General features: G+C 48.5%; 1 protein-coding gene across 1 annotated transcript; it reads left to right on the top strand.

The window, feature by feature from the left end:
- The first annotated feature begins 371 nt into the window (after positions 1-371).
- On the top strand, positions 372-13,713 carry LOC135979950 (transmembrane protein 214-like). Its single transcript, XM_065580063.1, has 5 exons — positions 372-495; positions 842-1,047; positions 4,688-4,838; positions 10,280-10,414; positions 13,284-13,713. Exons 1-5 carry the CDS (start codon positions 474-476, stop codon positions 13,421-13,423), a joined length of 654 nt encoding a protein of 217 aa, XP_065436135.1. The 5' UTR covers positions 372-473; the 3' UTR covers positions 13,424-13,713.
- Positions 13,714-16,000: the final 2,287 nt, after the last annotated feature.

Below are 16,000 nucleotides of genomic sequence, written 5' to 3'. Positions count from 1 at the left end.
CGGGGCTCGGCCCCTCAGGGGGTTGGGACTGGGCCCCCCCCAGTGGTGCGGGGCTCGGCCCCTCAGGGGGTTGGGACTGGGCCCCCCCAGGGGTGCGGGGCTCGGCCCCCCAGGGGGTTGGGACTCGGCCCCCCCAGTGGTGCGGGGCTCGGCCCCCCGGGGGGGTGCGGGGCTCAGACCCCCGGGCGGGGGAGCGGGGCCAGAGCCTGCATTGGGGGGCTCAGCACCACGCCCTGCAAGTGAGAGCAGAGGCAGGCCCTGGGGCTCAGAGCTGGTGCCGCCTGCGAGCCGGGCTTGGCCCCGCTGTACAGGAATTGGGGAGCCGGCCGTGGGTGCCGGAGGGCGAATGCTCTGGGGTAACTGTTCCCATAGGATTTGAGGGAGGATTTGTTCTGCCATGGGTCCGCCACCACAGTGCACAGCTCTCCACAGGGCCTGGGTGTCCATGGGACTGGCCTCTGGGTACCGCAGCGATGGGCATGCCAGCAACGCCTGGTGAGGGTCTGAATCCTGCCCCAGCCCCCATGTGGGTGGGTGGGAGAGATGCATGCTTCCTTATATTAAATGGTCACTTGCCTTGCAGCAGATCCTGCTGCCCAGGGCTCAGCCTGGAGGGAAGGAGATTGACTGCAGTGCCCAGCCTCTGTACAAGGGAGATAGTGGGTTGTTAAGGAGCTGTAGTCCCTGACTCGTAAAAGTTTTATTCACTTAATACTGGATTTGCTTTTTTATGGGGTCTTTTTTAGGTGATGGGCTTCATCCCAGTACATCTGCTTCTACTTGAGCTGCCTTTACTGTCTCAGCCAAACTGATCCCTTCCCTCTGTTTGTCTTATTTCTAGCACCTATCACTACATCAGACACCATCTTTGAGCTGGGGTTTGAGAAAACTGGGAAGAAGCAGAACAAAGAGCAAGTGCCTCCAGCCCCTGCCCCTGAGCAGCATCACAAAAAACAGAACATGGGGAAAAATGCTAAAAAGTCAACTGCAGTCGATGCAGGACTCAAGCAAGGCAAATTCCGAACGCTGGAGGATGCCCTGAAAGCTGTGAGTTTTATACCTCCAATTACTGAAGCAGAAGGGCGTGGAGAGCAGTACATCAGCAGTCAGGAGTTTATAGATGGGCCTGCTCACCTTAACTCATCCTGGTGATGTCCCAAGAAGCCAGGCCCAGAGCTGCCGCAGAGCCTAGGGTGCCCGTAGTCTCCAACCCCAATGTTAATGGTTCAGAAGCATAAAATTGAGCTGTCAGAGATGTATGCATTAGTGTAATTAAACGCCAGCTAATTGCTCAGTGCTGTCTGACACAAAAATTTAGTCCTTTGCTTGAGGTTCTTAGCTTCCAAAATTCAAACACTGATAAGGAAAGATGCACTGGAAGATCCGTAGGAAAGTGTTCTCTTCATTTCCCCCCTTCCATCTTACTTTTACTACCCACTGTTCGGGTTGGGGTGAGGAAGACATTTGACTAATGTGTGCTACAGTGGCAGGTTGCACGGAAGAACTGAGCCCTTAGGCAGGTTTAGAGGGGTATGTGTTGGGTATGGGAGCAAGATGGTGCATTGGGACTGAGATTTTGTTCCATTTATAGGAGAAAATAGGGTGGTGACGCTGACAGTTCTCAGCAGGCAGTTCACCATCCTGGAACACTGCATGCTGGGACCTGTTATCTCCAGGGTTTGCACCTCCATGTTAAAGACCAGGGTGGGCACGTGCCGTGTTGTAGAAATCTGTAAAGCTCGTCTTAAGAAAAGCAAGGTGGTGAAATGTGGGAGTGAGGTGAAAAGGGATCAGGAAGAATGCAGGGGGCTAAAAGCATCATGTAAGGGAAAATGACGAGTGGAGAAACGTGTCTCTAAAGAGAAGTTCTGTGATCTCACAGGAATAAGAGGTCAGAGGATGTAAAGGGAAAACAGCTTTCGGAAGAGCTAGCTAGTCATTTCAACTGGATGGGAGCAGCAGAATGTAAAAACCGAGTATACTAGAATATGAAGGTTTCTGACCTCCCGCCTCCTATGCTGTTCTCTCTGTTGCTTTTCCATCTTGGGGACTCGGTACTGACTGTGATGGTTTCAGAGCTGTAAGAGTTTGCTCGTCCAGACTAGTGGAGCAGATTGTGATGTCCAAACTACACATGTGCCTTGAGGAGCAGCATTCCCTTCTGCACCAGTTCTGGAAAGTGCCCATCTTACCTCTTCCTAGAGTTCAGATTTCAGAGGCTGCTGCCTTTGACATGCCCTAGTCCTCTGAGCCAAACTGGTATTTTGCGGTTCACCGTTGCACTGTCTGAATAAGCGTCTCTGCAAAGCAGTTGGGCCTCTTTGGAGTTTTAATATACTATATGTATTATATGACTTTTAAACCAACCTTTGTACTTTTGGGTAATTTAAGCACTATGCCCGGATGTACAGACACTCTTACCCTGTATATTATATAATTTTAACATTAGCTTTAATAACATTTTTAAATCTTGATGAGGAAAATAGGGTAGGGAATGTACTATCTCTGTCCCAGTATCATCATTCCAGTGCTCCCAGTGCAAATGAGATGAGATGGGGGCACTCCCGGCTACTGCCTTGGTGTGTCTACTGCCATTCTTGGAGGTCACGTTGATTATTTGAAGTGAAACTTGTCTTCCTTTTTAAAAAAACACAAACACCTTGGTGCTATGACTGGCCAAAGCCCAAACTGGGACTTTCTTTTTGTTCTATGTTCGTACAGCGCCTAGGCCAATGGGGGTCTGGCCCATGACTGGGGCTCCTGGGTGCTACTATAATCCCAGTAATGACTACTAATAATCCCAATCCTGTTGTCTGCTGCGTGAGTGGAGCGAATGATCTTGTCACTTGGGTGGCAGAAACGTGATTGCAAGAACTAGTTCTGTTTTTCTCCTTTGCGACAGGCATTTGAAGTTGTGTTGCTCCTTCTGCTCCTGCAGGCAGGAAAGTCCCTTCAGACCCCAGCAGGCTAGAAAGGAAGCACTGGCTTCTTTTCTGCCCACTTCTCATGCCCTCCGGGAGGAACTCTACGAAGGCTTCACTGCTGGGAATGTTCTCTCACATCTTGTCTTATCATGCCTCCTGATGAAACGGGCTGCAGTTCAGCTGGTGTGAGCTTTACATGTTCTAAGTAAACCTGCTACAATGTTTGTCTGCCTACCATTGGCGTGGTACCTGAGTGTAGACTGACTCTCTTAGAAAAGCCAAACAAACAAGGATTACATTGAAATTTGTCATGGCATAATGAAGACCTGGTACACCAGCTGTCTGCTGAGCTCCTGTATTCAATTCCTTCTCTTTAATCTAGGTTCTTACTCCATGCTCCTCATAGGGGTATCTGTTAGATTTCTGTTGGAGAAGGACGTTACCATTTACATTCAATTTCCGGTTTAAGCCATTTTCATCTTGTGCGTCGGTGTTAATTGTGTTTGTGTTTTACAAGAAGGATAGAAGTTAGGTGTTAAAAAGAGCAGTCCAAACCGAATGAGTGTGGAGGGGATAAATAACCTGGCTTTTAGAATAGAAGTTAGGAAGCGTACATGGCTGGTCCCTGAGGGTGCAGTGGACTAGACGTTCAGTTGTTGCACAATGATCCAGTAATGTTTCCAGGCAAACAGGCCCTCCTGGCTTTGGGCGTGTTTACAGATATAGCAAGAGATGGCCCCTGCCTTGAAGAGCTTCCAATCTAATTTTAAAACAAGATGTGCCAAATAGGTAGAGGGTGACTGTGGTAAGAACGTATCTTGAAGTAGACTAGGTATTGGCCCAGTGTGCTGGTTTTGGGTCATTCAGACAAGCAAGGGATCTTGCTATCAAGTCATTTCCTACCTCTAGGTCTCTGTGTAGGTTGACGCCCCAAAGTGCACTGATTCTGATCCAAACGCGGTTGTGCATAGTGGTAAGTGTGTACAACTCAGCATGGTTGACTCTCAGACTGCTAGGGAAAATGCAGCTACATGCTATCTCATTATCTTCAGATTATGCCTTTGGTAACACCTGTTTTTCCCCTTGCCAGTTGGTGAGGATGCACAAATTGAACCAATTGGCCTTGTAATTGAAACGTAGCAAATAGTTCTGTTGCTGCAAGAAATAGTCGGGTCCAGCTGTGACTCTTTTTCAGCTGTTGGCTTGCTAGTGCTAACAGGTGCATAAGGTGGTGAAAACATATTTTAGTCACCAGCTCTGACTTTCATATTCCTGGGGAGCAAGAAGGGGCAAGTTCTGCGTAGTCTTTTGAGTTTAGAACAGTGTTTTATTTTTATTTGCTTTACTGACTTCAGTCTTGCTATAAAAATCTGTTCAGTTCTGGACACGTGGTCAGGTCCCTGCATATTTTTTATTCTTCTCTTCGCCCTCAGCACTGGGCTTCACTGGTTTTGATAGTTTCTATATAAAAAAACAAAACCAGATCTTGTGCGTCAATACAACTGCTGTTATTCATGTCATGATGCAAAGGATTGGCGAGTCCGGGGAACAGTGATGGTTGCGGCTCTAGGAAGCCTGTATGTCCTGTTTTGGAAATGCAGGGCTCTTTTTGCACCAGTACAGATGGAAATTTAGTTCAGCTGTCTTTTTACACAATCTTCCTGAACTAACTTATATTTCAGATCTTGCTTTTCCATACCGAGAGCCGTTCTCTGAATCTCAGACTGAGATTTTATACCATGTTCTTTGTGTGTCTTTTACAGCTTGATTTGACAGAACTTCAGAAGGAGCTGGATAAAAGTCAGAACGTGTTTCCTGAGAACCCGTCTGTGTGGGTTAAAGACCTGGCTGGGTATCTAAACTACAAGCTGCAGACCCCTCGGAGTGACCCCACGCTCAGCCAGCATACTCCTGGTCAGTGACTCTTTAAATAACAAACTGTCTGGTGTGAAATGCTTGAGTGGCATGAGGGCAGTAAAACCTCATCCTGATAGCGATGCTCTGCTCTTGCATGCTGTGTTACAAACACTGATGCCAGCCTGCTAACACAGACAGCTTGGTCAGTTCTGATGCACCCTTGAGCTAGGCAAAAATGGGCCCATAACTCAACACCCACGGGTGCATTCAGAAAAGAGGTTGCGGTGGTGGAACCTGTGGTGTAAACAGAACTCAGGCATTTTTATCACTCTGCTCAGAGCAGGTCTGCGTGACATGGCGCTTAAAATTAGCCAATCTGCTTAATAGCTAGTCATCTAATCATCACCATAAGGAAACTTTCTAACTGTAACTCTAAGATTCAGGTCTCATTTTAAACCCAAATTGATCCCTTCCTTACAAACCTGCTCCCATTTTTATCCTTGCATATTTACGTCACCGAGGAAAAATCTTGAACCTGAGGTTGAGTTAATACACAATATGCTAAAGAAAACCAGCCCTCATCAGGATTGTAGTTCTTTTGTCCCTCACAGGCACAGATCGTGGTCCTGGCGGGTGAGAGCACAAGATGGGGTATTAGTTGGTGTCTGCTACAGAGCATCAAATCGCAGCAGGGAACCAGATGTCAGCTTCCTTATGCACCTGTCTATAATGTGTAGGAAAAAAGGTGCATAATCACGTGGGACTTTAGTTTGAGTGACACATGTGGGAGGTCTCATGCTGCCAGTAGTCAACAGAACAGATGACAATTTCCTAACCCAGAAAGTTGCAGCCAACCCGGGGAAAGAAATTCTGCATTATCTCTCATCCTAACAGATAGAGAGGAACTGATCACAGAACTAAAAATTAATGGTAGCTTAGGTACAAGTGATCATGACTTGATCATTTATAATGCACAACCAGCATAAAGTCCAGACCAGTCATATACATATTTGGTGCTTTAATAGGGCCAATTTCACAAAGCTGAAAACAATTATGAGCCAGATCAGTTGGGAGGAAGAGTTTAATCAGAAAAACGTGAATGATAATTGGGAATCATTTAAAGACACTTGACTAGTTGCCTCCAAAGGCACAATCTCACAATCGAGGAAGAAGGCCGTGCTGATTAAAAAAAAAAAAAGATCTGGCTTAGAGGGGAAGTGGAGGCAGCTATAAAAATATATAATATATATAACAAATAGAAGAAAGGGTAAGTTGATAGTAATGAATATAAATCAGAAGTTAAAAATTGTAGAAAATTTTTGATCAGGGAAGCCAAGGGACACAAGGAGAAATCTATGGCTGCAGAGTTCAGGATAATAAGGAGTTTTTTAAATATGTTAGGAACAAAAAGAATCCTGACAATGGTATTGGTCCACTACTCAATGGAAATGGTAGAATTATCAATAATAATGCAGAAGAGACAAAACTGTTCAATAAATATTTCTATTCTGTATTTGGGAAAAGACACATGGTACAGTCTCATCCTATGGTGACGATAACTCTCTTCCCACTCCACTGGCATCTCTGGAGGATGTTAAACAGCAGCTACTAAAGTTAGACTCTTTTAAATCAGTGGGTCTTGATGACTTGCATCCAAGAGTTTTGAAAGAGCTGGGCCATTCATGTTGATTTTTCAATAAGTCTTGGAGCCCTGGGGAAGTTCCAGAAGGTTGAAAGAAGGCTGCTGATGTGCCAGTGTTTGAAAGGGTAAACGGGATGACCCAGGTAACTATCGGCCTGTCAGGCTGACATTGACCCCTGGCCAGATAATGCAGCAGCTGATACGAGACTATTAATAGGGTAATGTAATTAGTGCAAAGCAACATGGGTGTATGAAGATCAACCCTGTCAAACTAACTTAACATCTTTTCTTTATGAGATTACGAGTTTATTTGATCAATGTAATAGTGTTGAGATAATCTACTTAGACTTCTCTATAGGCATTTGATGGCACCCCATAACATTTTTATTAGAAAACTAGAATGATATAAAATTAACACTGCACACATTAAATGGATTCAAAACTGGCTCACAGATAGGTCTCAAAATGTAATTGTAAATGAGGTGTGTTTCTAGTGGGGGATCCTGCTGGGATCAGTTCTAGGCTGTACGCTCTTTAACCTTTTTATCAATGACCTAGAAGAAAACATAAAATCATCCCAGATAAAGTTTGCAGATGACCCAAAAACTGGGGAGGGGGTAATATTGAAGGGGACAGGTCCCTGATTCAGAGCTATCTGGGTCTCTGCTTGCACCCAGTTTACCAAAACAATGTGTGTTTTAATATGGCTAAATGTATATATCGAGTAAGAAGAATGCAAGCCATTTTTACATATAATCAGCTGAACGTGATCTCCCATTGTGACGCTGGGGCCAAAAGAGCTAATGTGATCCTGGGATGCATACATGTAAATCTCCAGTAGGAGCAGAGAGGTTATTTGACCTCTGTATTTGGCATTAACGGGACTGCTACTGGAGTACTGGGTCCAGTTTCGGTGCCCACAGTTCAAGAAGGATGTTGATAATTTGGAGAGGGGTCAGAGAAGAGCCATGAATATGATTAAAGGATTAGAAAACCTGCCTTATAATGATAGACTCAAGGAGCTCCATCTATTTAGCTTAGTAAAGAGAAGGTTAAGGGGTGACTTGATCAGTCTGTAAGTATTTACATGGGGAATAAATAGTTGATAATGGGCTCTTCAGTCGAGCAGAGAAAGATCCAATGGATAGGGGTTGAAGCTAGACAAATTCAGACTGGCAATAAGGTAAATGTTTAACAGGGAGAGTAATTAACCAGTGGAACAACTTACCAAGGGCTGTGGTGGATTCTCCATCACTGACCATTTTTAAATTAAGATAGGCTCTAGGAATTATTTTTGAAGTTCTCAGGAAGTCAGACTAGATCAATGGTCCCCAAACTGTGGGGTGCACCCTGCTGGGGGGAGGGGAGGAATGTTTAAGGGGGTGCAGGGGAACATTGGGGGGAGTGGCGGAGCCCAGGCCAACCCCCATGGGGGGAGGGAGCAGCCCTGGCTCCCTCGCCCCCCTCCGACCGTTGGCCCCCACCCACCACCGGCTCCGCCCCCAGTTGTGTTGCTAGCCCTGGCTCCCAAGCAAGGCTCCCAGGGTGGGTGTGGGGAGCATGGACAGCGGTAAGGAGGGGCACGACGTAAAAGGTGTGGGGACCACTGGACTGGATGGTCCCCATAGTCCCTTCTGGCCTTGGAATATAGGCATCTGAGGGCTAAAGGAGCGAAGTGCTGAACATGTTGACTTTGGCCTTATCTATGCTAGGCTTGCACAACATTTTTGATACTGGCTTCTGCTAGTTCAGCAACCAGCAGAGGAAACCTGGAGACTGGTTTCCAAGCAGCCACTGAATTTTAATCTTTGGATTTGAAAGCTCCCTCTGCATATGAGCCGTGTGCTGGCGCCCATCTGTTTCAGGTACTTGGCATGGGTGCACGTTATACAGAACGAGAGATTTTTCATTTAAAAAGTAGCTTTTCCTCAGTCGGAAGGCTTTTGTGTACCTCGAGGGTGGAACAGAATCCGAAACCTCATCTGTGACTGCGCCGATAAAGCATGGGGCATTTGTTTCATTTTGTATCCTTCTGTAATTCGATGTCTATATATGCCAGTTAAAAAGTCACTATCTTCGCACATGGCAGAGGACTGACAAATCAGGGACTTTCCTTAATCCTACCTGCTCCACAAGAGCCTACATTTTCTCACCTGTGGTTTTAAAGTTCCTGCATGGCCGTGGTCCTCAAACTTTTTGTATTGGCAACCCCTTTCAAACAGCAAGCCTCTGATTGCGACTCCTCTGATAAATTAAAAACATCTTTTTCTATTTAACACTATTTTAAATGCTAAATTTATAACCCTGTTCAAAATGAATTTACATTTTCTCACTGCTTTTAAATTAAGACTAAAACCCATTTTTTATTGAATGATTGTTAAAGGATAAACGTTAATTTGTTAAATAGTTACTGTTCAATACTGGGGAGGACACAAAGAAACTTTGTCTATCGCTTTTCACAGTAGACTTCGCGCCCCATTACTACCTTAACTTCTGCGCTGCTGCTGACGGAGACACAGCTACAGAGCCGGGCAGCTCTGAAGGCAGTCCCGTCGCCAGCAGCAGCGCAGAAGTAAGGGTGGCAATGGGGCGCTAAGTCTGCTGTGAAAAGTGATATTTGTATGTTTGTTAATCACTTTTCACAGCCTCCCAGCTCTGAAAGCCGCGTCACGGCCAGGAGCAGCGCGCTGCCTTCAGAGCTGGGTGGCTGGAGAGCGGCGGCTGCTGGCTGGATGCCCAGCTCTGAAGGCAGCGTTGCCACCAGCAGCAGTAGTGCAGGACTGCAGAAGTAAGGGTGGCAATGCCATGCCATGCCACCCTTACTTCTGTGCAACGTTTGACATGTGTGCTGGGAAGGTTGGCTCCGGGTGGGGGGGCTAAGGCAGATTTGGAGTGGCTATTGCCCCTGCAAGGGCTCCCCCCCCAAGCACCACCCCGCCTGTGTGGCCGACTGTTACATTATAAATTACGTTTTTTTGCTGATCTCAGTGTTGTGATTGGTCTGCGGTTTAATGCGGCTCTTCAGCTGCTGAACAGTCAAGCCCTCTAATGTTGTCTCAGTCCCACCTTTTTAGTCTCAAAACAACGATACCACAGTGATCAGAGTCCAGCTTCCTGAAGGTGGAGACACTACAAACGTATCCTTTGTTTAGGAACAATGGTTGCTGCGTTGTATGTTTACAGGGCTTTTGGAAGTAAATGCACTACATTGCGATGGAAAGGTGTGTGTAACTTTCTGAAATGGTAGATTGAAGTGATCTAGTTTATAGCAGTTGCTCTCTGTTTTGTGCATATATTTGTGACCCCCCCCCCTCCCCAGCGGATTCCCACCTGCAGTTTAAGAACCCCTGTGGTCCTTGCTAACCCACTGCTGGAGTACCGCTGATGCCTGGGATTTAATCACAGGCCAGCATGACTTGCTCCATTGGTGGTTCTGGGTCTACCTGCAAGCAAGAATCTGAATACAAAGGTCTCTGTTCATCCGTCTTGAAAGGGACAATTGTAAAGAGAGATTATTTGCAGGAGTCTCTTCTGCTTTATGCATTGCCAAACCACCAAGGTTCTGAATGCAGCACTCGTTCCTGTAGATTAGAAGACAGAGGCAGAACTGCGAGGTTTTTTCCCCCAAATCCCACGGGACTCCGGTGAAATCAGCAGTTAGAAAATAATCTTTTTATTCCTAAACTCCGCACATGTACTCTGGCATAACTGAGAATAAGAGTTGCTTGTTGATCCTGCATTGCACATGGTCTGGGATTGCCATGTTTCCTTGAAGCCACTTGCAAGCTTTGATAGTAGCATGCGTTAATGTGGGCCCATGAAATTCCCTCATACTTGTGTGTTCTTCTGGCTCCAGATTACCCCTACAGTCTCGTGAACAAGGAGCTGAGAAGCATCATCAAGTCCCTGCTAGTGAAAGCCTCCAGCGTGCTGGAGCTCTTCTTCGATCACTGTATTTATACGATGTTGCAAGAGCTGGACAAAACTCCTGGTAAGAGCCAACTGGACCAGAGCCCGGTCAGTTCAGTGGATTGTTTAGTTTGGAAAAGAGAAGACTGAGAGGGGACATGATAGCAGTTTTCAGGTATCTAAAAGGGTGTCATAAGGAGGAGGGAGAAAACTTTTTCACCTTAGCCTCTAAGGATAGAACCAGAAGCAATGGGTTTAAACTGCAGCAAGGGAGGTCTAGGTTGGACATTAGGAAAAAGTTCCTAACTGTCAGGATGGTTAAACACTGGAATAAATTGCCTAGGGAGGTTGTGGAATCTCCATCTCTGGAGATATTTAAGAGTAGGTTAGATAAATGTCTATCAGGGATGGTCTAGACAGTATTTGGTCCTGCCATGCGGGCAGGGGACTGGACTCGATGACCTCTCGAGGTCCCTTCCAGTCCTAGAGTCTATGAATCTATGAATCTCTAGGCTACAGGCACTGCCTGTGTTGTGTTGTTCCAAGAGCAGGCCCAGCCTAGAGCTAGTAGGTTTGAGACATTCTGGGGCTCAGGAAGGTTTTGAAGCTACAGTAGGGTTACCATCCGTCCAGGTTTCCCCGGACATGTCTGGCTTTTTCAGTCTTAAATGGCCGTCCGGGGGGGATTTCTAATGAAGTAGAAATGTCCGGGATTTCCCCTCCTGCGGAGTGCGGCGTGGCTGTTTGGACACCTGGCCTGATTGAAAGCCGCTCGCAGCCACTAGGGCCTCTAGCAGCCAGAGTCCCTCCCCCGCTCCCTCCTCCCCCACAGAGCAGCGAGGAAGTGTTTGAGTGCACGTGGAGCCTGCAGCTCTCCCTCTGCTGGGTGAGGGGGAACGGGGTGTGTGTGTGTGTGTGTGTGTGTGTGTGTGTGTGTGTGTGTGGAGGCTGCAGGGGGGGGGTGCAGAGGCTGCAGGGCGAGTGGGGAGCAGGGGGCACAGAGGCTGTGGGGGGGGTGCAGAGGCTGCAGGGCGAGTGGAGAGCAGGAGGCCCAGAGGCTGCGGGGGGGGGGGGTGCAGAGGCTGCAGGGCGAGTGGGGAGCAGGGGGCACAGAGGCTGTGGGGGGGGTGCAGAGGCTGCAGGGCGAGTGGGGAGCAGGAGGCACAGAGGCTGCAGGGGGGTGTGCAGAGGCTGCAGGGCGAGTGGGGAGCAGGAGGCACAGAGGCTGCAGGGGGGTGTGCAGAGGCTGCAGGGCGAGTGGGGAGCAGGAGGCACAGAGGCTGCAGGGGGGGTGCAGAGGCTGCAGGGCGAGTGGGGAGCAGGGGGCACAGAGGCTGTGGGGGGGTGCAGAGGCTGGAGGGCAAATGGGGAGCAGGGAAGCACTTAGCAACCCCCAACCAAGATCAGAGCGGGAGGGAGGAGGGGGAATGCGGGGTGCTCAGAGGAGGGGGCAGAGTTGGGGCAGGGACTTTGGGGAAAGGGTTGGAATGGGGGCGGAGAAGGGGTGGGGTTGGGGCGGGGAAGGGGCGGAGTTGGGGCAGGGCCGGGGGCGGGACCAGGGCCCCCTGGAGTGTCCTCTTTTTTAAATGTTTGAATATGGTAACCCTAAGCTACAGGAATCTGTGTATTTCTGTTTATCGCTAGCAGCCATCCTCACAGCTTGTATGGTAAAGCGTGCCGACTGCTGGGGGGAGCCTGTGCTGATTGATTTGCATTTCTGATAGTTACAGCTTAGATTTGGGCTCTATTGGACCGTGGCAGGGAGGGAATTCCTGAGCTGAGAACGCCTCCCAGAAAATACCCTCCTCCCAGCCCCTTTTTTCCCTTGTATTTTTGGCACACGCCAAAGCTTCAAAAGCAAGCCTAGAGTGATCATCATATGATGCTTGCAGTGTGCACGCCGTCATTGCTGGGGGGCTGCATGTCTTGTGGCTGCAAAGTTTGCTGCAGTCCCAGTCCGTCCGTCCATCCCCCTCCCCGGCAAACCGATCCAGAACCTGAGCTGTTGTTTAAATAAGAAAACCGGGAACATGTGACCAGCGTGTGAACGGAGGCTGTCGATTTGTAAATCTGGGGGCTGCCTGAAACAATAGCTCTGAGAGGGGTGAATTGCCTCATTTGTCTCAACCAGTGTTGACTCTGAAACCTAAAGATAACATAAATACTAACATTAACTATTTCACTGCTGATCATTTTAGCAGAGCCATTCCAGGCATGTGCTGATCCCACAATCGGAAGGCGCTTCCTGTGCTGCTTCCCCCTTCCCTTTTTAATTCACAGGGAGCTGCCACAGGTTTAGTGCTGCAGTGTGCACGACTCCTTACTGCTTCTCATAACCATCACCGGCCACTGTCTTCCTGCTCCCCTCCCCCGTGTCCCTTTTTCATTTAAACGAGGGTGGGGTTAGCCCCAGGCTGCTCCACCGAGTTACCCCGGGGCAGAATCTGTCTGGGAGCCAGCAGCAGCCACCTCTGCATTCCTTGGACGCCTGGGCTAGGCAGGAGGTTTTTCTGCCTGGAGAAGCTATTGGTGACTCCGTTGTGGAGTGAGTGGGGCAGGGGCTGCTGGGGTTCACCACAGTGGGGGTGATTATCTCCCGGGGTGGGACTGTGCTTCCCCTCTAGCAGAGGCAGGTGTGTGTTCACAGCACCGCTGAGCTCAGAGGGAGGGACCCAGAATGGGAATGGAAAGCAAGGAGAGTGGATCAGAAGGAAGCGGACCCCAAAGCATTATGCTGGACCCCACCTCTGCTATGAAAGGCTTAGTGGGCGAGAGAGAGTGAGTGCTGCTGGACAGGGGGGCGGGTTGTGTGAACCCAGCTGGGTGTGCTGTTTGGCGGTGGATGGGGGGTAACCCTTCCATTTTTGGGCATTGTGGGGACGGGAGGGAGATGTGTTTAAAAGCAACATAACCTCCAGCTTAGTCTGAGTCTGGTGTGGCGTGTTTTGCAGGGGAGTCGCTGCATGGATACCGGATCTGCATACAGGCAGTGGTGTTGGACAAGCCTAAAATGGCAACAGTGAATCTGGGCAAGGTGAGCGGAATGTGTGTCCAGCTACTAGGCTGGCCTGCTTGTAAAACCGAACAGTGATTCCCCCCCTATCCAGCGGGTCCGGCCGGTCCTTCAGAAAGATCTCGTGCTTCGTGAGCCACAAGGGATCTGCTTAGCTTAATGGAGAGAGCCACGTGCCTTGTGCTGACCGGCATGCATAGAACATACTGATGGCTAATTGAGATAGAGCTGTGGGTCTCAACCAGGGGTACGCAGAGCTCTTCCAGGGGGTACATCAACTCATCTAGAGATTTGCCTCGTTTTTCAACGGGCTACATAAAAAGTACTAGCGAAATCAGTACAAACTAAAATTTCTTAGACACTGACTTGTTTCTACTGTTCTTTATACACTATACACTGACATGTAAGTACAGTATTTATATTCCAATCGATTTATTTTATAATTGTACGGTAACAGCGAGAAAGTAAGTAATTTGTCAGTACTAGTGTGCTGTGACACTTTTGTATTTTTATGTCTGATTGTGTAAGCAAGTCGTTTTTAAAGTGAGGTGAAACTTGGGGGTACGAAAGACAAACCAGACTCCTGAAGGGGGTACGGTTGTTTGGAAAGGTTGAGAGCTACTGAAAGAGAGTATATTCCTGACAGCTGCCTTCCCGAAAGGGACGTGGTCGGAAAGTTTCCAGAGGGTAGAAATAGCCCACCATAAACAGGTGGATGTCAGTGTTCCCGCCCAGACACGTAGAGCCCCAGTAAATACAGGTACCACATTGTGCCACTCCCTTGAAGAATCTCATTCCTGTCTAGTAACCTGTTTCCCTGTTAGAGGGCACTGCACCCTTGTCTCTGCGCTGGAGAGAGTGGAGAAGGAAGTTTACCCGTTAGCTTTGCTTATTGGTGTTAATTAGTGATGAGATGAGATCCACTTTTTTAATATCGCACTCATTCAAAGCAAACGAACGCCACTGACCTTGGCACGTGGGCCACGCGGTCACTACTGTTGTGCCCTGGGCTGTGGCTCTGTCTTGTGCTATCCCATTGTGCTGTGACGCTGCTTTTCTGGCCCATTATAGTTTGAACCCTGTGTTCCTGTGACCCAGACCAAACCACAGTTTCACTTTTATGTGACCTCTCATGGTTTGTTTGAAGAAGAAGAAAAGGCGGGAGTGGATGGGGCCCCACCTGTGAGAATTGGATGGCACAGCTGAGTGCTGGAAGGCCACACCCTGGAAAACCTGGAGTTAGCTGGGTGCTATGAACTTCCCCCCCTTTGTCCCTCCATAAAATTGCTCTTTGGCCTGGCTCTGAAGGTTTCTGTGAGCCACTGTGGAACAGGCAGTTTCTTTAATGAATGTTAAAAAATCCAACCCCCAGGCCTCCACAGTGACTCGCTCAGTCTCACTTTGGGATGCAGCTGTCTGTGCTGTCTGCCCCAGCTCCCCGTGCTGTGCAGCGGCCGGGGGAGCTTGCTGTGGCCCTGTATCGGCGACAGACAGGCTGACAGGCGTTCGAGCTGGATGGAAGTGTGTTTAGAAAAGTGAGGGGCTAATGGCACTAACAGCAGAGTCCGGCATATTGCGTCCTGGGGCTGTGCGAGCTTCTCTCTCACACGGCGCATGTGCCGTGCACCTGCTTGCAAGAACTAGGATACTGGGGAAAACCAGAGGTCTCTTGCCGCTGCTCCTGGCAGGGTAGGATCGCTCTGTTCTCTGTCTCTGTCCCAGCAGACCCCCCTTGAGAGATGTCTGTCCACACCTGACTCCCTCTTTGGGTTTCCAGCTTAGGTCTTTTCTTCTCTGCTGCTCCATTGAGCCTTCCAGATTCTCCAGTCACACATGTGGATTGGAGCGAGTCCTTGTGAAGAGTCTGCTTCCAGCTAGGCAATGCCCGCACTACGGGCGTGATGGGGGCACAGCTGCCGCACCGTAGCCATACTGCAGCAGCCGCAGAACGGGTGATTCCATTGACGTATCTGTCTCCCCGAGCAGCAGTAGCTCAGTTGATGGAAGCATCCTTCTGTTGCCGTAGCCGCATCTACACCGAGGGTTAGGTCGCCTTAGCTGCGTCCACCCTGGGGTTAGGTTGCCTTAGCTGTGTCACTCGGGGGTGGATTTTGCACACCCCTGAGCGACATCATTATGTTGAGGAAGGTTAGACCAGGCCTCAGTGGATAGCCGTACCAAGTGCACAGGGCTACCGAAGCTGGCATATGGATCATAAAAACATTACAGAAAATTCCCACATTCATTGACTAGGCATCACCTAAGAAGCATCAGTTATTCTGCCTGTAATCAATGAGGCCCTGAACCATAAACCCTTGGTATCAGATAACCATATCTTCAAGAAAGTTAGGAATAATTCCAGCTGTTGCATTCCTGAAGGGTTAAAATAATTAATTTATTGGATTTATTTAAAGTAAAGTTTTTATCTTTTCTTTTTTTCTTGTTTTGTTCTGTTTTCAGTTGCTTTATCTTTTGGAGGTTTCTGTAAAAACTATAACTTTTGACTTTTAAAACAGAGACAGAGAGTTGAAGTGAGGAGAGGTGGGGGAAAGGGGGGAGTGAAGAGCAACCTAGGAAGGTAGCGAGACCTGAGCCAAGAGAGATTAACTCTATCAAGGTACACCGCTACCTCGATATAACGCGACCCAATATAAC

Source organism: Chrysemys picta, unplaced genomic scaffold (genome assembly GCF_011386835.1).
Source record: "Chrysemys picta bellii isolate R12L10 unplaced genomic scaffold, ASM1138683v2 scaf1438, whole genome shotgun sequence".
In the NCBI taxonomy this organism is placed as follows: domain Eukaryota; kingdom Metazoa; phylum Chordata; order Testudines; family Emydidae; genus Chrysemys; species Chrysemys picta.
Note: the sequence above shows the minus strand (reverse complement) of the source record. Positions and strands in the feature narration are given on the sequence as shown.